The 21,814-nt window shown below is 49.8% G+C and overlaps 1 protein-coding gene across 2 annotated transcripts in view; it reads left to right on the forward strand.

The window, feature by feature from the left end:
• POLR3B (RNA polymerase III subunit B) overlaps window positions 1-21,814 on the forward strand; it is a 1,087,861-nt gene that overhangs the window by 779,086 nt on the left and 286,961 nt on the right. For both annotated transcript variants that reach the window (XM_085652533.1, XM_085652534.1), the window contains one exon: window positions 16,439-16,556. In XM_085652533.1, coding sequence (XP_085508659.1) covers window positions 16,439-16,556 — 118 coding nt within the window. The remainder of the gene's footprint in view (window positions 1-16,438; window positions 16,557-21,814) is intronic.

Raw genomic sequence — 21,814 nt, forward strand, 5'->3', positions numbered from 1 at the left:
GCAGAAAGGATGTTCCCCAGAGAGAGTCTAAGCCTACGAGCGGCACCCGCGAAGCGGGGGCCGCGAGGCGTGGCAAAGTGGCCAGACAGCAACAACACAGGAACAGCGCTTCTTTGCAGGAAGGGTCCCAAGGCTCACTCACTCCACACAGTTTTTGAAGAGGAGGAGGAGGGGGCGGGAAGAGGACCAGCTGCGGCCGATCCACGCCGCTAGGAATGCTGGTCCTCGCAGTCCCGCCTCTACCCTTGTTGACCAAATGACAGCTTGCAAGGGGCGCGTTGGTGCTCAAAGCACATGAAGGGAGGCAGAAAGGATGTTCCCCAGAGAGAGTCTAAGCCTACGAGCGGCCCCCGCGAAGCGGGGGCCGCGAGGCGTGGCAAAGTGGCCAGACAGCAACAACACAGGAACAGCGCTTCTTTGCAGGAAGGGTCCCAAGGCTCACTCACTCCACACAGTTTTTGAAGAGGAGGAGGAGGGGGCGGGAAGAGGACCAGCTGCGGCCGATCCACGCCGCTAGGAATGCTGGTCCTCGCAGTCCCGCCTCTACCCCTGTTGACCAAATGACAGCTTGCAAGGGGCGCGTTGGTGCTCAAAGCACATGAAGGGAGGCAGAAAGGATGTTCCCCAGAGAGAGTCTAAGCCTACGAGCGGCACCCGCGAAGCGGGGGCCGCGAGGCGTGGCAAAGTGGCCAGACAGCAACAACACAGGAACAGCGCTTCTTTGCAGGAATCTCTTACTGATGGCAACGTATTATTCCTCTTCTGCCTCAGCGGCTAGCAATCATCTTTAGTTTACCGTCACTGACCCATGCCTGGGCAGTAGGAAGCAAACTATGGAGTTTTCATCCCTGCTGGAAACCCATCACATCATATAAGTGGGTCTTACATATTATTAAAAGTGGCTATGCCTCGCTTTTCATTTCCTCCCCCGTCTTGTCTTCATCCTTTAACAGAGCCACTTTTCATAGGAGCGCTCCACAGCTCATGGCTCAGAAGTCCCAGCTTGACCTGTAGCAGGCCACACTCTCTCCTAGATTTAAGAGTTGACAATTGTGACTGATGCATAACTTCAAGGTTGGCGGATCAACTGGAAGAGGTGGAGATCAGGGACATCTGGTCTCTGCGGAGAACCAGCTCCATATCAATTTCCTGGAGTTTAGGGCTTATCCGGCTGGCCCTAAATGCCTATATGCTATCCATCAAAGCAAGGCTGGTTCATGTCTTAATGGCAAGACAACGACCATTTCGTACTGCAATAAGCAGGGCGGATTGGGGTCTGAGATCCTTTTCAAGGAGGCTTTACGGGCAGGACATCTTCTTAATATCTATTTGCCTAGCAGGGGTCCCTAAAAGCCAGAGCAGAAACTGAAGAGACCTCGTCTGGTGGACCGCAAATGGTGCCTCCATCCTGAAGAGTTGCAGGGTATCTTTTTAAAAAAAAAAAATTTTTTATTGAATAGAATAGGATGTACCAAGGATACATGTTGTATGAGAAAGATAAATAACATGGTAATAAGTACAAAACAGATCAAATATAATCTTATTTAAAAGATTAAAATAGAGAGGATTAGGTTTGGGTCTGCCTCCCTTTCATTGTCGTTTTGTCAATTGTACTCTTTCCGTCTAAGTTCGACGGGAAATAGGGATATCAGCTGTTGCGGGCGGGTCACGTTCGTGACATGACCTCCGCCATCTTTTGAGTTTCCGGAGGCTTCAGCAATGGCTGCAGAGCCTCCGTAGTGCAATGCCTCCGCACACTGAGAAGGCAGTTTTGAGGAGAGTCGGGTGTAAGAGAGGGTTCTCCTTCTCGGCCTGTAGCTTCTCCGGGGCTCCGCAGTGTATAGGAGGAAACGCCTTCCTCTTAACGCGGGCCCCGCTCGACGTGTCAAAAAGGCGGTGATAGGGTAAGGGTAGTTAGTCAATTTAAAACTAAAGCAGATAGTTTTATAGCATGAAAAGTGCGTAAAGGAAGAAAAAGAGGGGAGGTGGGAAGGTAACCCAAACTGTAAATTGGAAGGGTATTGAACGAACAGGAAGTTAGGAAATAACTTATCTGTTAAGGCATAAAAGCATAAAACAAGCTATTTAGTTGGCTGATCAGTAAGGTTGCTTACTTTTATAGCGATCTATGCTAAAATTATAAACAGTTGTCCAAAAATAGGCTCACAATGGTCATTAAGTAGCAGAGTAAAGAAAAGTATACTTAACTGTCCAGGAGCTATAGGGAATAACTATTCAGCGCAGAAGGTGAGTAAACTACCCCCTTTGCATGGTCACCCTTCCAATTTATTGTCAGGTTTTCTTATTATTCAATATCGCCTGATTTATCTTGGTAAAGAACCTTTAAAAAAATAAAGATTCTCAAACCTGAATACATCCCGGCGCGAGGCTCGGCGTCCCCTGACCTCGGCTGACTTTAAACAGCCGAGGCCGAGTGGTTCTGCTCCTCCCTGTTTGCCTTCCGGACCCGGCGAGCCTCTCGATCTGTGGTACTTGATGTGCCCCGGCCTCATGGCCAAGCAACATGGGTGTTGGTGCATATGTTCACGAGCACCACTGCCTTGACCGGTCCGGTGGGACATTTTTTGTCTGAATACACTCTCTAGACCTTCCAACTTGGGAGATACTGTTATAGTATTGACACCTTAGGTGAGGTATCTGTGGTAAGAAGTATCCGACAGATGAAACAATTAATTACTTTTCTTAACTCATTTTCCGCTAGAAATTCTGTGGTTTGTCTTTATGGTTTATTTGGCAAAAAATTGTTTTGATCCAAAACCTCTCAAAGAAGTAGGAGTGAGGAAATTCACACAATTTATTTTCATGTAACTACGCAAAACTTGGGTACGATTGCTTGGAATTACACGTTATTAAATAAAATGCGAATCCATAATTTTTCCCATTTTCCATCTGCACAGTGGATTTTCCATCATACTTGTGCACAGGAAGTCACATGACTGTTCCCGCCAAAGCTGGCGTCACTTAATGGCTTCCACAGCGGGTGCACAACTGGCACACCAAAGGCAAGCCCTTTTGTGCCCAGCGCCAGGAACCCTGTTCAGCGTCCTCTACTATCACCTGGAGGGCCCACCAATACCAACATGCCCAACCTCTTTCAGTACCTGTTCATCGGAGTGTACAAGGGGAAGTCCCCACACATGCAGCCAGACACTTACTGGTCCCCATCTTCACCAGTTTCAACAACATCACAGTAGAGAAGCCCACACCTATCACCTGGTCTGACCACGCCCTCATTTCAGCATACCCATCCCACACCACCGCAGAATCACTATCTCCAAATCTTCATGACAAGACTGAAACAAGCTCTCAGAAGCTTTCTGGTCTTCGGAACTCTTATTTATTTTATTTATTTATTTAGAAGTTTTATATAGCGCTAGCTCCACCCGGGGGTATCAGAGCGCTTTACATTTGCATAAAAATTATTTAGGACAAAACAGAGCAAATCGTTAAAATAGTGAGCCAATTATACATGAAGGAATAGAAGACTCAGTTGAGCTCATGCCGATAATAATAGTAAGGGGAGCAAAAGGGTAGGTTCAGTGGATAAAAAAGCGTCCGGAGGGATAGGGTATGTGAGAAGGCGATGGAGGGGAGAAATTAGGATAGGAAGAGAGAGGTAGTGTGGAGAGGAGTGGGGGCTGTAGAAGTGGGAGAGGCGAAGGGGAGAGCGGTAGTGTCAAAGGGAGGAGGGGGTGGGTAGCACAAGAGTAGTAGGAGAGGAATTAAGTACCCCAGTATTGATTGAGCAAGTGTATTTTAAGGTCTTTTTTGAAACTGATATAGGAGGGGGTACAACGGAGAGCTTTGGGGAGGGCATTCCAGAGGCTGGGGGCTTTTCCAGAGAAGGAGCGTGCCTGCGAGGCTTTTTTCTTTAGTAACGGGAGCATCCTGCTTTAGTGAGTTTATTGGAGAGGTAACTTGGTGTCTTTTGATAGAGGGCTTTGTGTGTAATGCAGGCAATTTTATATGAGGATCGGCCCTCAATGGGAAGCCATTTGAGTTCTTTGAGGGCAGGAGAGATGTGTTCAGAACGTTTACAGTCGGTTGTTAGTCTGGCCGCTAAGTGGAGGACAGATTTGAGGGGGGCAAGGTGAACTTTGGGTGTTCCAGAGAGTAGAGCGTTTCCGTAGTCAATCATGGAAAGGACTAAAGATTGCATAACCGATTTGAAATCTTCCGCAGGAATGAACGGTTTGATTTTTTTTAGAAGCCGGAGTGAGAAGAGTGCTCCTTTTGCCGAATTTTTTATATGGGTATTGAGCGCAAGTTTATTGTTGATGGAGATGCTAAGAGATTTAACTCATTCGGATAGGAGGAGAGAGCAGTTAAGGGCATTAAGGTCAGTTATCCATGATTGGATGTGGAGAGGGTTGTTTTTGGGAGAGAAGAGAATGATTTCAGTTTTGTTTGGATTAAGTTTGAGAAGATTTTCAAAAAACCAGGATTGGATCTTGGATAGGGCTGAGATTAGGTGTAAGATATCAGAGTGGGATTTAATTTTATAGTACAGTTGGGTGTCGTCAGCATACAGGTGGTAGTTAATTTTGGCTTGTTTAAGTATGAGGGTGAGGGGTTCCATAAAGAGGTTGAAGAGGGCCGGCGAGAGGATAGATCCTTGGGGTACACCGAGGGAGACCGATGCAGGGCAGGAGAGGTAATTTTGAATTTAGATTTGTTGTTTTCTGTGTTGTAAGTATGAGGTGAACCAGTTTAGGACAGTGCCATTAAGTCCGAAACGATCTTTGAGTGCATTGAGTAAGGTTGAGTGGTTAACTGTGTCGAATGCAGCAGTGAGGTCAAGGAGGATGAGTATGCAAGACTCACCCTTATCCAGTGTGAGGTGGATGTCATCTACAATGTTAAGCAGGGCGGTTTCGGTGCTGCAACCTTTGCGGAAGCCAGATTGAAGGGGGTCAAGCAGGTTAAAAGTGTCAATATGCTTGTCCAGTTAAATTAGGGCGCATTTTTCAAGGGTTTTGGAGAGTAGTGGGAGGTTGGAGATAGGGCGGAGTTTGCTAGGGTCATTAGGGTCGGCTTTGGTGTTTTTGGGGATGGGCGTGATTTGTCCCAGTTGGAGTGAGATAGGAACACATCCAGAAGAGAGGGAGGCGTTAATGATGTTGGTCCAATAAGGGACAAAGATGTGCTTTAGTTCTTGGGTGAGGGCTGATGGGAGTGGGTCTTTAGTGTGTGAGGATGGTTTTAGTTTGGATAGGATGTTAAAGACTTCCATTTCCGTCACAGGTTGGAAATTTCTCCATGCGGCTTTATTTTTAAGGAGTGGGGTGGGGTGGTGTGGTACAGGAGGGGTGGAGGAGGGAGGGTGTGTGAAAGCGATAGAGATAGGGGGTGGGATCAGGGGTGAGTGTGGTGTTAGAGTATTATTCAAAGGACATGTGGGTTACGGAGGGAGCTGGGGTACATGGAAGGAGAGATCAATCTTGGCGATTTTTTCCGAGAAAAAGTTAGCAATTTCTTCACATTTGCTAGTGGAGGCCGACAGGTTAAGGGGTGCCTTAGTGGATTGGTTTCTCACGATCTTGAACAGTTCTCTGGGTCTGTTTTTGGAGCGGGAGAGTTGTATGCGAAAGAAAGATGCTTTTTCAAAGAAAATGTGTTTTTTGTAGGTGGATCTAGCGGTTCTAAGGAGGGCCAGATGGGAGGGAGAAGGGTGCTGTCGCCATGTCCTTTCGGCAAGTCTAAGTGAGCGTCTTTCCTTGTTAAGGTCAGAGGTAAACCATGAGTTGGAGGGGACATTTCTTTGTGTTTTAAGTTTGAGCGGGGCAAGTTGATCTAAGACCTCAACGACAGTTTTGTTAAAGTGCTCAGTAAGATCGTTTGCATTGAGAGAGTGTGGTATGAGACGAAGTTGGGTTTGAAGTTTGGACTCCAGAGTGCCAGGTGGGATTTGCTTAAGATTTCTGGACACTGTCGTGGCCTTAGTGCATTTCGCTGGGGAGGGCGGGGTTGTGGGGGAGATCGTGAACAAAATAAGGTGATGATCGGACCAGTCGATAGGGATGATGTTGGATACGGACGCCACATCAGTGTTAGAGATGATGGCGTCAAGGATGGCTCCTTTGGTGTGGGTGGGGGAGAGGCAAAGTTGTTTGAGGTCGATAGTCTCTAAAAGATTAGTGAGGAGACTGATTGCGGGATCCTTAGGTTCATTCCAGTGAAGGTTGAGATCTCCTAGGAAAAGGTTATTGGTGTTAGAGAGTGACGATTGTGTGATAAGGTCAGATAGTTTTTCGGCAAAGGGGAGAGGCTCGCCGGGTGGATGGTATATAGTGTGTAGTCGAATTGGAGGGGAGTTTTTCAACTTAAGTTCAGCTCCAAGATATTCGAAGGTAGTAAAGTTTGTGTTCTTTGAGGGGGAGAGTTGTAGCTCGTTTTTATAGATAATTGCTAAACCTCCCCCTATTCTTTCCGATCTGTCTTTTCTGAGTGAGGAGTAGCCAGGGGGAATGAGTAGGTCAAGGATAGGTGTCGAATGATCTTTGAGCCAGGTTTCAGTGAGGACGGCAATGTCAATATCATCGTTAAGTATAGTTTCAGATATTTCGGTTGTAGGAAGGTGGATATCTGACTATGGTTACCCCCAACTTTTTGCCTAGTGTCTAGCTGGTTTTTCGACTTAGTTGGCCTGAGATCCTGCCATTCAGGGTCTCAGGCTGTCTGCTCTCTCTTTAAAATGGACTCCATGTACCCTAGGTACATAACCAATTGGTAAGGATCACCTTATTGGACCCTGTACAGTGTACCCTAGGTACCCAGGGCATAGGTGTACCCTAGGCCTCCCAGGGGCTGCAGCATGTATTATGCCACCCCTGGTCTGGCCTTCCAATCAGACACAACTGGCTGATCACTCAGCTGGGGCAAGGTCGTGTAATCACCCCTTGCTTAGATATAGTATGCCTATATCTACCCTTATATATAGACACATGTGTACCTATCAGTCACTCCTATGGCAGGCCTTAACAATCCTGGAGGCAGAGTGCTTGGTAACATGTGAGATGGTGCTCTAGCATGAGCTGAGCCTGTCTGCAGCTTTCGGAACCATGTCCTTATAGCTGTTCTATGATATAGCCTACCATATACTCTTAAAGTGCCTTATAATCTTAAACGGTTATGGTAACTATGGTTTGGCTTTATCAAAACATGTCGTGTAAGGTGTCTAACACTTTGGAATAATACCCCCATACCATTTCTGGTGATGAGGATATTATTCCTCCCTTCTAGAGGGAGAGACATGTTAAAATCCTACTTTGCTCTTTAACTCTAACCAAAGCCTCAGCATCACAAAATGGATGCTGCTGCCACAGACACAAGTCTGACCTCCTGCTGCTGGGAGTGATCCCAGCCAGGGAGGCCTGGACAATAGGTTTCCTGCTTGGGGAGGTGCTAGCACCTCCCCAGACAGCCTTTAGTGTATTGGGGCAGGGTGGGCTGAAAGGAATGAGACATGCCTGGGGCACACAAGGTGTTCCTTGCATAGTCCAGTTCAAACCGGCGCTGGGGCACTCCAGCCCCAGCTCTGGCGCGAAACTGGACAAAGGGAAGTGGGTGTAACCACCCCCTCCCAGGTCCCACCCATAAGGCGTGACCTAGCAGGTATCCCAGCCCCCCAGATTAGTATAAGAGTGGGAGTTGGGCCTCAAGACTTTAGATTATCCTGAACCTGCAAAACTGAACAGAAACTCTGGACCTTCGACATTCGACGAAAGAAGAAGACTGAAGAATCTCCCTTGTAGCCAAGGAGTGGCTACCCTGTGCAAACAGGCACCATCAAGAGACTACCCTTTGCTTTGCGACCGTTCTACGAGGAACCGACTGCAGAGCCCGACCAGAGCCTTGACTTCCAGACTTCTCCGACCCTCATCCACATCTGCAGCAGAGCTGAGATCCGTGGAGGCGACGAGCGACGTGGGACCGGCTACCTGGGAAAAGTGGCTAGTAACTTACAGCGCAGCTTCTGAGGTACCCTCGAAGTTGTGCACCGGGGATTGAGAAGCCCCAACCCCAAGCACCATCTGCACCGAAGACCAGCCCCCCACACTCCACGAGTCCTGCGTGGGGCCCTTCAGCATTTTCCTGCTTGCCGCGTCTGTCCGGTTGCTTGCCCGCTGGCTAGTGGCCTCTGTGACGACGCACCCTGAAATCTTCTGCGCTGGTTTGGCTCCTCCAGACTGGCTCCCGCTTCTCTGCAAAGAAGAAGCACCCCAGACCTTCCTGGTCTGCACCAGAAGCAAGTCCTTCGTTCTTCGTGGGTTCCGCTTGCCAAGGCTTGGTGAGTCCTAGTCCAACTTCGACGCCGCCGACAGCAAGAGCCTTCGTGGGACAGCTCGCCTCCTGGTCCTGGTCGTCCTCGACGCTTCCTGGTCCTCCTGGCTGCAGCGACAAGCTTCACCTTCACCTGCAACTCTTCACGACATCGCCTGGTTCCTTCCTGGTTCCACGTGGTCACTGGCTAGTGACCTTGACTCTGTCCCTTCTGCTTGCAGGTTTCCTCTCTTCTTGATCCCAGCCTTGGGATCCACCGGACACTCTTCACTGACTGCCTGTCAGCATCTTTCTTCAGGCATCCATAGGAGTCGACGACGAAAACGACGCATCTTCACCCCTATGCACCCGCAGCCTGTGGGCTAGGTAACTTGGGTACTCCGGTGCTCATCAGGATAGTGACTATCCTAGTGTCTAGTTTTCAAGTCTCAACTTCCTAGCTACTCCGGAAGTGTCCTAAATCTACCGTTTTCTAAACTGTACTATTGCTATTGACTTTTACGCATTACGCGTGAGTGTTTCCACTCTGCACACGAATCCCGTGGGCCTCCCACTTCCTAACTAACGCTAGTGTAGTGTAGCCCCAGCGATTCCCTAGGCCTAGGCCTATTCTATTTCCGTGACAGTGGTTCTTATACCACTTACTTAGTATATGGTTTGCGTGGCCCCTAGGGCCTAACTGTATTACCTACCTGTGTGACTTACTGTATGCATTAATAAGACTGTGTTGTACTTACCTCTAATCTCATAAAGAGTGCTGAGGGTTTGCTTAGAATAAATACACTTTATTTTATATATATATCTGTTGTGGTGTCCTTTCATTTGGTACTCAAGGGATTATATATGGTATCACAGCTGGCTTCACATGCCATTCAGAGTTTAGCCTAAGACTGCTCTTGTCCATGCTACCACTAGGATAGCTGGTCTATAAGGTTGACTTTACAACCAATCACCATAAGGGTATTTGGACTGATATAAGGTGTACACTAGAACTAGTGACATCATACATCAGGCCAACTTCTCACATCGGTCGCATGTCGAACAGCTGAGCGGCAGTTCACGAGCATACAAGATAGGGGTTTGGGGATGTTTTGGGGCTGAGGGTGTAGGTGAATGGTGGTAAGTTGAGGGGGAGGTCTGGGTGAGCTGGGGGAAGAGTGGATTCTGCAAGTCCCCATGATAACAGGGATGTTAGAATGAGGGAGGAAAGGGTCATTAGGAGGGAGCTTGTCAAGGTAAGAGTCGCAGAGGTCAGAGATGTCGGACGTGGAGTAGACTCTCAGGGAGCGAAGAGGCCTGAGTGTACGGCTGAGTAGAGGTGTAGTTGGCCGACGCTTAGGATATGGGCGTTTTGGGGGGCTGGAGCATGAAGAGGAGGTCAAATAGGGGCGGGTTCTGGAGTTGAGAGAATTGAATAGCTTGAAGTCGATTCTGAGTTGTGCAAGTTCTGAAACCAAGGTGGAGATGTTGCAGTCAATGTTACGAAGTGTCTGAGTTAAGAGATTGAGGAGAGGTGAAGTTGTGGTAGAAGTAGGGGGTGGTGTGGGGTCAGTATTGCTCATGGGTGGAGGGTTATTGTTGGGAGAGGGAGAGTGGTCATGGGGGGTGTGAGGGTAGGGCAGGGATTGTGTGAGTGGGGGAGGTCAGAGGAAGGGCAGGAGGTGCGGTCCGGGGTTGGGAAATAGAGAGGGGCGAGGTACAGGATGCCGAAATAATGGAGGTAGGAGATAGGGACAGAGGAGAGGAAAGGGCGTGCGGGTTGTAGGGAGAGGTAGTATCAGTGTTGGGGGTAGGGGTGGAGTTAGGAGAGGGGGAAGGGAGGGCAGGGAGGGCAGGGAGGCATGTGGCATCCGGTAGTTGGACTCGAGGGGAGTTTACGAAATGATTTGGGGTAGGAGGGGGTTGGACACTGGGGAGCCAGGAAGTTTGGGGGATGGAATGTGAGTTAAAGGAATTGGAGGGGGGAAATTCCAGAGGGGTGGCCGGAATGGGGGACAAAGAAAGCTGAGTATCGTAAGGGACTGGAATGACAGGAAGGAGAAGGGTTAGTGTTGGTGAAGTGGTGGAGTTCTCATTGGGGTCTAGTGGGTGGGCAGAAGGGGGGAGAGGCGTAAGAAAGGACTCTAGGAGGGGTTCAGGAGTGGGTGAAAGAGTGTGGGTCAGAGAAAGGGGAGTGGGATTGTGGTTAGGTATGATCGGAGGGGGAAGGGTAAGCGTCTGGGAGGCAGTGGAAGGTAGTGGGGGGTCATGGGGATGCGTAGGAGTGGGGAGAGGGGTGTGTGCAGACAAAACACCAACCTCCCTGAATTTATTTCTAACTTCAATACCTGGGATAACCACCTTCGCGAACACCCAGCTCCTCTCAAAGCCAAAAATGGCACGAGAACCACACCAAAATCAAGCTGGTACACAAAAGAGCTCAGGCTCACCAAAAACCACTACAAGCAACTTGAACACAGATGAAGACAAAGTCAAGATGACACAGACAAGAGCACCTACACCTCTGCCCTCAGAAGATACCATCTGCAAGTCAGCCACCAAACACACTGCACTCACTGACCGCATTGAAAGTAACACCAAATGGAACTAAGAAAATCTTTGCCATAGTGATAGACTTAACCTCTCTGGCAGCAAGCTCCACCAGTATAACCCCCCCTCAGGACCTCTGATCCCAGCTGCCCCTATTTTCCAGCAACAAGATCAAGCCCCAACTGAACCCTTCTCCCCTCGCAACCCCCCTGTCCCTGGAACCAGACCCAAAGGACCACCCTGACCCTGTGGCTCAACATAACCACTCAAGACGCTTCAACAACTATGCAGCTCATACACTCCAGCACCCCTGCCCTCCTCACGTTTTCAACGAAGGTCAGAACCCCATCAGGCAGCCCTCACATTATTCTGAACGATTCTATCATAGCAGTCACATACCTGGACACATGGGAAACATACCACAGTACTCCCCCCTCCTCAAGAAACCCACAGCAGATCCAAAGATGCTGGCCAACTACCAGCCTATTGCCCTGCTACCCTACCCGGCAAAAGTCTGGGTAAAGATGATAAACGCCTAGCCACCTACCTTAATGACAACCAACTCCTCGACACACCTCCATCTGGTTTCAAGCCCACTCACAGTACAGAGAACACCCTCCTCACCACCCTCCACAAGATCCTGAATATCATGGATAGAGGTGACACTGTGGCGCTCTTCCTAGTGGACCTTTCCTGAGCCTTCAACACCATCTCCCACCCCATGCTAATCCAATGTCCTAAAGCGCAAACATCTTGTATAATATGAGCTTGTCAGGCCTACAGTGTAGAAATTGGAGGAACTTTCAAAAATATTACATAGTTTATCACAGTATCCTTTAACCTGTGAAAATTATGAATATATCTGAAACCGGAGTTAGTGATTGTGATCGTTGCTTACCCAGATCGTAGCCATAACGTAGCATGCACACTTCAAAAATGCATTACCTGCTAATGACTAGTAGCAAGAGCAATGGGAGGAGGAAAATAGGCACGTTTCTAAATGAATACTTATTTTAGAATGTACTATGAAATATTTAACAAAAAGTCTAGCATATCTTAGTTCAGTTCCCAATTAGACGGTGTCTAATAGTAAATCCATCTATCTGAAAGAAACGAACAAGTTACTTACCTTCGGTAACGATGTATCTGTAAGAAACATTAGTTAGTTAGATTCCTCACCTTAGAATATCCCCAGGCGTCAGACTGGATCCGGAAGATTTTTCATCAGCAATACCCCTTGCGCGTCGCTAGGCGTCGTCTGCGGCTCCGCGTCCGTCGTCGGCGTCGTGCGCCGGAATGACGTCGTCTGAGTACTTAGACGCCGCCCTCGCGAGCTGACGTCAGTTCTTCTTTTTTCCGCGCCAGTAAGCGCCGATCCGGGAGAGCTACCCCTTTAGTCAATTTTTGACTAACTTTTTTGACTCTTTTTGGTCACTTCTTGACTCTGGTGCCGGTAGGATGCCTGGTTTCAAGGCCTGCGACGACTGTCACCGACTGATGTCGGTGACCGATCATCACCGCCGGTGCCTGTACTGCTTGGGCCTCGACCACGACGCGGCGTCGTGCTCCGATTGTATGGCCCTGACCTCGAAAGCTAGGCGGGAGCGGTCCCGCAAGCTTCTCGAGCTTCGCCACTCGGCTCCGCGCCGCTCTCGATCCCGGTCCAGGAGGAGGTCCAAGGATCGGTCGCGGAGCCGAGCTCGACATCGTCACTCGTCTGGCTCGAAGTCTTCGGGTAAGTCGAGGCCCTCCAAGAAGTCAAAGAGGCGACACCGCTCTTCAGACTCCCCTCGACGGTCGCGCGACTCGGCCGAGGGTCCGGGTGGTTCAACCCCCGCAGCTCCGCAGGCGCCACGCAAGTCCCCATACCCGACGGTCCCTGGGACTGACGCGGCGCCGGCGGAGGTCAGTGCCTTCCTCTCGGCCATGAGGAGCCTGGCCCCGCCGTTGACGCCCGCTGGCGTGCCTTCGGGCCCCACGGACTGGACTGGGCGATCTCGCGTGCCGGCGGCTCCGACCCCGGCGCCGTTGGAGGCTCCGGCCCCGACGCCGCAGGTCCCCTAGGGGCCCGAGCCTGGGCCCCCGTCCACGTCGGTCGACCTCGTTACGCCTCCTCCGCCGGCGCCGACACCGATACAACCCCCGACGCCGGCTCCGGTCGACGTCGATCCCCGGTTCAGCCCCTGTCCGGTCCCGACGCCGAAGCGGCGCCGCCCGACGCCGCATCCGACGCCGCTAGAGACACATATTGTCTATCGACCGGCTCCGATCATTCCTCCTGTTTACCAGGAATCGGATGACGGGGGCGAATGGGAGGGGTCTGACGACCCTATGGCCCCTCAGGGCCAACTTGCACAGGACTGGGCAGATGAACTGGGGGAGGCCAGTGGTTTGGATACCTCACAGGACACTGGATTCATCTCTCCTCCGACTGTGGCTTTGGAGGAGGGTGCAGCTTTTTCTGTGGTGCTGCGCAAGGCGGCCGAAGCCCTCGGGCTTGAGCTGCCTGCCGTGGCTGTGAGGACTAACATCCTCACTGAGGTGCTTCAGTATGCCGCATGCTCCACTGAGCCTCTGCTGCCATTCAATGAGGCCCTCACTGACGTTCTGCAGGTCCAAGCCCTCCACAGTCCCTCCTGTGGATAGGAACGTTGCCAGGCGCCACCGCCCTGCTCCGGGCGACCCCAGTTTTCTGTCCCAACACCCCACCCCCGAGAGTCTGGTTATCCAGGCCTCTACCTCCCAATCCTCCTTCCCGTCCACTCCTCCGGACCGGGATTCCAAGAGACTGGAACAGTTTGGTAAGAAGCTGTTCTCCTCGCTCAGTTTGGGCCTGCGGTCTTTGAACACCGCCTGTCTCTTGGACCGTTATTCCCACTCTCTGTGGGATGCGGTGGAGGACGTGCTGCCACTGTGCCCGGAGGAGGCCCGGCTTTCCTCGGCCCTGGCCGATGGGAGAGATGCAGTGCGCCATGCAATCCGATGTGGACTCGACACTACGGACTCGCTGGGTAGGGCGATTTCTACCACGGTGGCGCTTCGACGTCACGCCTGGCTGCGGTCCACGTCCAGCATCACGGCAACCTGTCCGACCATGTCTTTATCTCGGAGGGCACTGCACAGCATTTGCAGTGGTGGCTCATGGACTGCGATTGGGTCACGGGCAAGAGCCTCTCCCTACCCCTACCGGAGCATGTCGTAGTGACGGATGCGTCCCTCCTGGGATGGGGTGGCCATATGGGAGAGGCGGAGATCAGAGGCCTCTGGTCTCCGGCGGAGTCTCGCCTCCACATCAACTTGTTGGAGCTGAGAGCGATCCGACTTGCACTGAAAGCCTTCCTTCCCTCTGTCCGGGGAAGTGTCGTGCAGGTGTTCACGGACAACCCCACCGCCATGTGGTATTGCAACAAACAGGGCGGGGTGGGGTCGTGGACCCTTTGTCAGGAGGCTCTGCGCCTCTGGACATGGCTGGAAAACCAGGGCATCACCCTGGTGGTTCAACATCTGGCAAGCTCTCTGAACGCCAGAGCAGACGAACTCAGCCGCCGGTGTATGATGGATCACGAATGGCATCTGAACTCCGAGGTGGCGCAAGGTCCCTTTCAGCAGTGGGGAGAGTCTTGGTTAGATCTATTCGCCACCGACGAGAACGCGCAATGTCAGCAGTTCTGCGTGTTGGAATTTCCAAGGCGGCACTCGCTCGGCGACGATTTTCGTCGCGAGTGGAGTTGCGGTCTGTTGTACGCCTTTCCGCCTATACCACTTCTGCCCAGAGTGCTGAAGAAGATCAGGCGCGACCGGGCCCAAGTCATCTTGGTGGCTCCGGATCGGGCACGAAGGTACTGGTATCCCGAGCTACTCAGTATGTTGACCGATCCTCCGATACGTCTGCCCCTTCGGGAAGATCTTCTGTCGCAGCAGCAGGGGACGGTCTTCCACCCGAACCTGTCCAGCCTCCACCTCCATGCGTGGAGATTGAGCGGTGGCAGTTGATGCCGTTTGACTTGCCTCCTGAAGTCTGTGATATCATTCTGGCAGCCAGGCGTCCCTCCACAAAGACGGTATACGCCTGCCGGTGGAACAAATTTGTGGCATGGTGCACAACAAAGGCTGTGGATTCCCTTTCCGCTCCTCTTTCTGAGGTTCTCCTCTTTCTTCTTTCTTTGGCTCGGCAGGGCTCTGCCCTGGGCACCTTGAAAGGTTATCTTGCTGCCCTCTCTGCCTTCTTACGGCTTCCTGATCAGCCCTCTCTTTTCAAGTCCCCTGTAGTGTCACGCTTTCTTAAAGGCATTACTCACACGTTCCCTCCTGTCCCTTTCGTAATGCCTCAGTGGGACTTGAATCTTGTCTTAACATTCCTGATGTGCGCTCCCTTTGAGCCTCTTCACAATTGTCCTCTTCGTCTTCTAACTCTTAAGACTGCTTTCCTGGTAGCCATCACCTCGGCTAGACGGGTGAGTGAGCTCCAGGCTCTATCGTCCAAGCCTCCTTTTCTATCTGTTCATCCGGACAAGGTTGTCCTTCGGCCTCGTCCTTCCTTTCTACCGAAAGTGGTGACCCCCTTTCATCTTTGGCAATCTGTCACCTTGCCCACTTTCTGGACCCAAAACGTGCGCTCTCCTTTTATTTGGACCGCACAAAACAGTTCCGAGTGGACGATCAGCTTTTCGTTGGCTACGTGGGTGCATAGAAGGGAAAAGCTGTGCACAAACGGACCATCTCCCGGTGGGTCGTTTTGTGTATAAAAATCTGTTATTCCTTGGCGAAAAAGGACCCTCCTGTTGGGCTGCGAGCCCATTCTACTCGAGCCACGGCGGCTACTTCTGCTTTGGGACGGGGAGTCCCTTTGCAGGACATCTGTCAGGCGGCGACGTGGGCTTCGCTGCACACGTTTGCCAGGCACGATTGCCTAGACAGCCAAGTCCGGAGGGATGGCTTCTTTGGCCGTTCTGTCCTCCAGGACTTTCTGGTGTGGTCTTGGTTCGCAGACCCACCACCGGGGTTGGTATTGCTTGGGTATCTATTCTAAGGTGAGGAATCTAACTAACGTGTTTCTTTCAGATGAACAAGTTACTTACCTTCGGCAACGATGTATCTGTAAGAAACATTAGTTAGTTAGATTCCTCACCGACCCACCCATCCTCCCCGTTCTGCGAACTGACATCTAGGGTTAAGGCTATCCCTTTCAGGGCCCTAGACTTTTTTGGCACCAGTGTCGGTCTCTTGCATGGCTCTGCGTTCCTGGCGCGAAAAGCTATCTACAAGAACTGACGTCAGCGCGCGAGGGCGGCGTCTATGTACTCCGACGACGTCATTCCGGCGCACGACGACGCCGACGACGGACGCGAAGCCGCAGACGACGCCTAGCGACGCGCAAGGGGTATTGCTGACGAAAAATCTTCCGGATCCAGTCTGAAGCCTGGGGATATTCTAAAGTGAGGAATCTAACTAACTAATGTTTCTTACAGATACATCGTTACCCAAGGTAAGTAACTTGTTCTTCAGTTTTTTCCCCACAAATATCTAGGAATTATTCTTAGCTCATTCCACATTGCTGTAAAATCATATGTTGATTTTTATTTTGCACTTTTTATATTTTCCTCAGGTGAAAAGGTAGAAAACAAGCAGGTGCTTGTAAATAAATCCATGCCAACTGTAACCCAAACTCCTCTGGAAGGAAGCAGCCAACCCCAACAGCCACAGTATAAAGATGTACCAATCACGTATGTTGCAGTCTTATGCATTTTGGGTGTGGTGGCCTGAAAAGATGCTGCATTATTGCTTGTCTTTTTAAGCATTTGTTATATCTTAATAGTTTTGATTAAATTTGTATTGAATGTTTACCCTTGGCATGTGGATACATGTGGGTACACTTTGTAGCCTACAAAATGATTCTTAGTCTGTTTCACAGAGCAGAATCCACTTTCTAAATGTAGTGCATAAACGTTTGAAAACAGAGATACACCAACTTTAGTGCTTTTTTTTGTTCTTAAATGGTCCTGTGCGGTGGTATTTGTATAGTGCAAACCTAGCATAAAGCCAGCAGATCATTGTAACGTTTTAATGGAAAAGCTACTATCAACCAGTGATTCAAGTAAAGGCTGGGTTATAGACGCAGAAGTTGACTGTTACTGCTTTACAACATAGGGCCATTTCTATGAAGCCAAATTGCGATCGCATAGCGTTTGTGATCGCAATTTAGGCAGTGTGCAATGTAGCACACAAAAACCCACTCGCAAAATAAGGAATCACAAAATTTGCGGTTCCCTATTTTGCGAATGCATTTAAGGAATCCCAAAATGCGATTCCTTAAATGCAATGTAGGAAGCACCCAAGTTGTACGATTTTGGCTTAAGGAATCGCAAATTACCACCAACTTCAGGTTGGTGGTAACTTGCGATTTCTTTGAAAAATGCACTTTTTTGCATTTTTCAATGGTGCATGCCGGCCTCGGCAGAACTATCTCACCTGTTGTGGAGGATAGGAAATTTGAATGTTCACCTATGGTACTTGAGAGCACATCTGGGCGATTACTCATATTAAAGACCCTGAGGGCTCACCTGATCTGTGTTAGCCTCTCTTTCTCTCATACCCTCAAAGCCATTTGAACATGGCAATGTAGGACTTTCCTAGTCTGCACCGATCACACAGTGTGGAGGATTGATGGATTAGCATCTGTGTCGTTGCCTCGACTTCTGCTTAATCGGAGTCCTCATAGCTATGCTACATGAGCACAGTCACATCTAAACTGCTGAGTGGAGTCCAAGCAGTACTCCACAACCTCTTCCCCTCTAAAAGATATTGATGGACTTCTAGTCTTTCAAGGCTGTGGGAACCCTTCCCTCCAAGCCCCTAGATTTAGAGTCCTCTTCTCCAGGAGACTAGCCAGAAAAGAAGAGATGCTTTGAAGAGAATAAAAAGTTTGCTCCTCACCAGGTTCAACTGAAGCTACAAAATGTTAGTGACTTCTCATACAACCTGCTGACAGTATCTCAGAACGCCCTCAAGCGCAGAAAACCTTTTCACTCCACTGCCACTATTTGACCCAGATAACCACTGATGCATAGGTCCTTTCTAGGGTGAGGAATGGCCATGAACAATAATATCCACAGCCACTGCTGTTCAAGCCACATCTGCCTAAAAGCACATCCTTAGTCTACCCTAGCTAGGAACAATAGCTGCTCCTCGTCCAAGGAATTGGCATTGGGATACTATCTATAAATACTTTTAAGAAAAAGGACTATAGGTCTCTGCCCAATTTTAGACCAATCCAATCTAAACCACTTCCTTTCCCTGCAAAGGTTTAAGTTGCTAGCTTTGTGTCAGATACTGGGAACACAAGGTCAGTGCTATCTATGTGGACGATTGCTTCATCTGAGCAGGGCAGGTGAGGATTAAGAGCAAGGCCTAGCCCAAAGTCTGTTGGCTTCTCAGTAAACTGTACTAAATCCTCTTTTATAACATCCAAAAGGATTCAGTCCCTTAGGGCCATTGTAAATTCCATCCTGGTCATAGCCTTCCCTCTCCTAGACTGTAAAGTGGCCAACAGCCAGAAACTGTACCACTTCTTTACCAACAAGACTGTCAGTTTGGTGGTTCAAGAGGCTTCCGTGGCAACACCAGTGTTGAAACCTTAATTGACCATGTGTCTTCACTCACCACATGAATAGAATATTCTCAAAGAAGTCCGCAACCACAACTTTGAGGGTGCTGATCATCCAACTGTAGAAGCCTTTAACACTCAACTGAAGTCCAGGTGGTATCTATTTACCTACTGGATAGGCAGGTTGCTAGAGCTATTTTTAGAGCCATTAGAGAAACAGTTTCATGATTGTTAAAGGTCCATTATTATGCTCTGTGACCACAGATTTCTGTCTTCGTATGACTGATTATTATCTTATGTGGCTTATAAACCTGTGACTTTATCAGAAATGTCATTATTACTGGCTGAGTGAGCCGCAGGCATTGTATTGAAGCTACATTCCCGTTCTCAATGTTCAAGTTATTCTGTGATTCATGCCGTCTTTCAATTCTAAGGTTTTATTGAAACTGCCAGTCACACAATATTAACTTGCCTGTAAAAGTCCACTTCATACAACCTCCAAGCCTCACCCCCCAAATGTATCTAAGACAGTGGAACACTTCCGTTAGCTGGGCATATTTTCCCCAAACAAAGTATGGTTTGATGACATTCTTTGTGGGGTTTTCAGCTTCAAAATGGGAAATCTATTTCTTACCAGCCTGTGTTATGATGAATTTTAATGGATGCTTCCAACCACATATTCCTCATCTTTACAATATCTTCAGGTGCTAGACTGGATCCGGAAGATTTAAACAGCTTTGCTCCCACACTCCGATAGTGATGCTGTGTGGCTCTGGTATTGACTTTGTTCTATCCCAGAAGCAACGATGGAGCTACATACAAGCACAACCCCGCACAACAACGTCAGTTTCTTTCTGCCCCTTTTTTCAGGGATTCATCAAACAGATGTCTGTGACAGATCCCAACGAGATGTTCCTCTGGTGTCTGGGATTCAGGACATGACTCCAAGTCCTATGAGGAGTGTGCCTTTATGAGTCAATCACTAGGTGATCCAGGAACGCAAAGCTGCATGTTGCCGAACACTGAAAGAAGTCTTGGAGATCTTGCTCAAAGTTGCGGACCTGCTTCCACTCTTCCGTGTCAGGTCCTCTTCGTGGTCCAAGTCCTCTGGTAAGTTGAAGCAAAAGCACATGAAGGCCAAGCAAGATTTGTCACAGTCCCACCACTCTCAGCCTCAGAGAAGTTGCGAAAACCGAGGAGACAATTTCGCAACTGACTCCTATGCACCTTAGGATTCCAGGTCCAAGGGCGAAATCATAACAGACTGAGGCTTTTAGAGAGGCTATGTTGCAAATTTTTAATACTCTTCTGGCTCCATCTGATGTGCCTTCACGCCCCAGTGATTGGCAGATGCCTCCAGCCAGGGTGCTACTGGTGGGTTTGCCATCAGTGCAGTCTTTGCCTCTAGAACCCACCTCGGGGTTTGACTTCGACACTGGTGCCTACTTCCAAATTGGCACTAAAATCAACTCCGGTCCCTGTGACACTGCCAGATGACCCTATTCATCTAGTCCTCTCCAAATCCATCTCTGCCCTGGCTGAAGTCACGTTCCAGACACAAACAGACGCACCAGGCCCCAGTTAAATCTGACTCCGATAGCTGAGGAGTCTCACACCAGCATTCTATAAATGTTTTTTCCAGATCTGACCAGAGTCAACCAACCTTTGGAGAAGGCAGTGGAGGTGACCGGGATTATTTCCCCTAACACTATGAGGATGGCAGCCTGCACTTGGACTTGCAGGAGGCCAGCAGGTTGGGCACTTCCCAGACACTAGGTTCTGTTCTCTCCTTGGGCTGTGGAGTATTGGACTTGCAGCTTACAACTGTGTATCAAAATGAATGTCTTGACTGAAGTTTTTGCAAGCAGGGCAGACTTCCACTGACCCTTTGTTAGCTTTCAGTGAAGCCTTGACGAATACACTGAGGGGCACGTGGGCTAAGCCTTGTTTCTCCCCGTTGGTGAACAGGCGGGTTGGTAGGCACCACAGACCTATGCAAGTGACCCCGACTTGGTTAGACAGCACCCAACATCAGAAAGTTTGGTGCTTCATATAGGAAAGTGGGTTTCTATTGCAGTATAAGTGCATGGTGAAGCCATACTGAGTTCATGGGCTGGAAGCTTGTCACTGATAGTTTCACAACTCCATGATGGCTTCCCTGAATTCCAAGAGGTTTGGTAACAAACATATCAGCCTAATAAACCCACACAGATGCCAGTGTTGGATTTATTAAGAAATGCACTCAGAGCGTACTTCATAGGTGCCTTCTGAAAACCTCCCAACCCACTAGGGTGTGCATGACTAGTCTGCACCAGCCTGCCACTTCTAGACATGTTCCCCTGAGGTGGAAGGCTTTTGCTCTCATGGGTCAGAAACAAAGACTGCTCTCGGTGGAGGTGCTTCACACCCACCCCAAAGTAGGTACAGCATAGAGCGATGGGGAGCCACAAAGGCTTCCTGCCCTTTGCTATGCTGACCAGGGCCTCTCCGGCTAGTGGAGATGCCTGACCCCTAACAAAGCCCCACTTCTGGCGGCAAGGTCGGTGGGAAAATTAGTAAACAGGAGATGTGTGTCCCCTCTTAGCCAGGACCACCCCAAAGGTGCCTTGTGTTGAAGTGCACCCCTCCTTTGAAAATCCTCCATATTATATTGGATGATTTTAGCCAATAGGATTAGGTATATGCCCCTTCCCAGTGGGAGTGGACATACAAAAGGTGTAGGCACCCTGAAGGTAAGTAGCTCGTTGGCTATTACCTACTGACCCCTGTAACGTCTCTAAAATTAGTATTTAGGGGCACCCCTGAACCTTAATTCTCAGATTAGCGCCGATTTAAGAAGAAGAGGAGAAAGAAGAGCTATGCAGCAGCGAAGACTAAAGATACCAACTAGCTTGGCCCCAGCCCTACTGACCTGTCTGCAGCCCTCAAAGATCCTGCTACAGAAGAGCGACTCATCCAGCAGCCCAGCGTCCTCCAGAACCATGGGAGGACTGCCTGCCTTCTAAAAAGACTTCTGATCTCTGCACCGGACGCCCCCGGCCGAGTCGAAGACGCCCACCGATCCAGAAAAGGTACCTGTAGTTGAGTGCCCCCGTTAGCATGGTTACCCCCCACTTTTAGACTGACATGTGATGCAACCTGACTTGGTGTGCCCTGGGTCCCTGCCAACCAGGTTCCCAGAGCCTGTGTTCTTTCCCAACACTGTACCATTGTACCCACAATTGGCACATCCCTGGCCACACGTAAGCCCCTTGTAAAAGGTACCATGGGTACCAAGGTGACTGTGAACAGGGAAGGCCTCTAAGGGCTGCAGCACCTATCGTGCCACCCTTAGAGGCCCTACACCTTAGCACACACACACACACACACATACACACA

This window comes from Triturus cristatus, chromosome 4_1, assembly GCF_964204655.1.
Source record: "Triturus cristatus chromosome 4_1, aTriCri1.1, whole genome shotgun sequence".
Classification (NCBI taxonomy): Eukaryota; Metazoa; Chordata; class Amphibia; order Caudata; family Salamandridae; genus Triturus; species Triturus cristatus.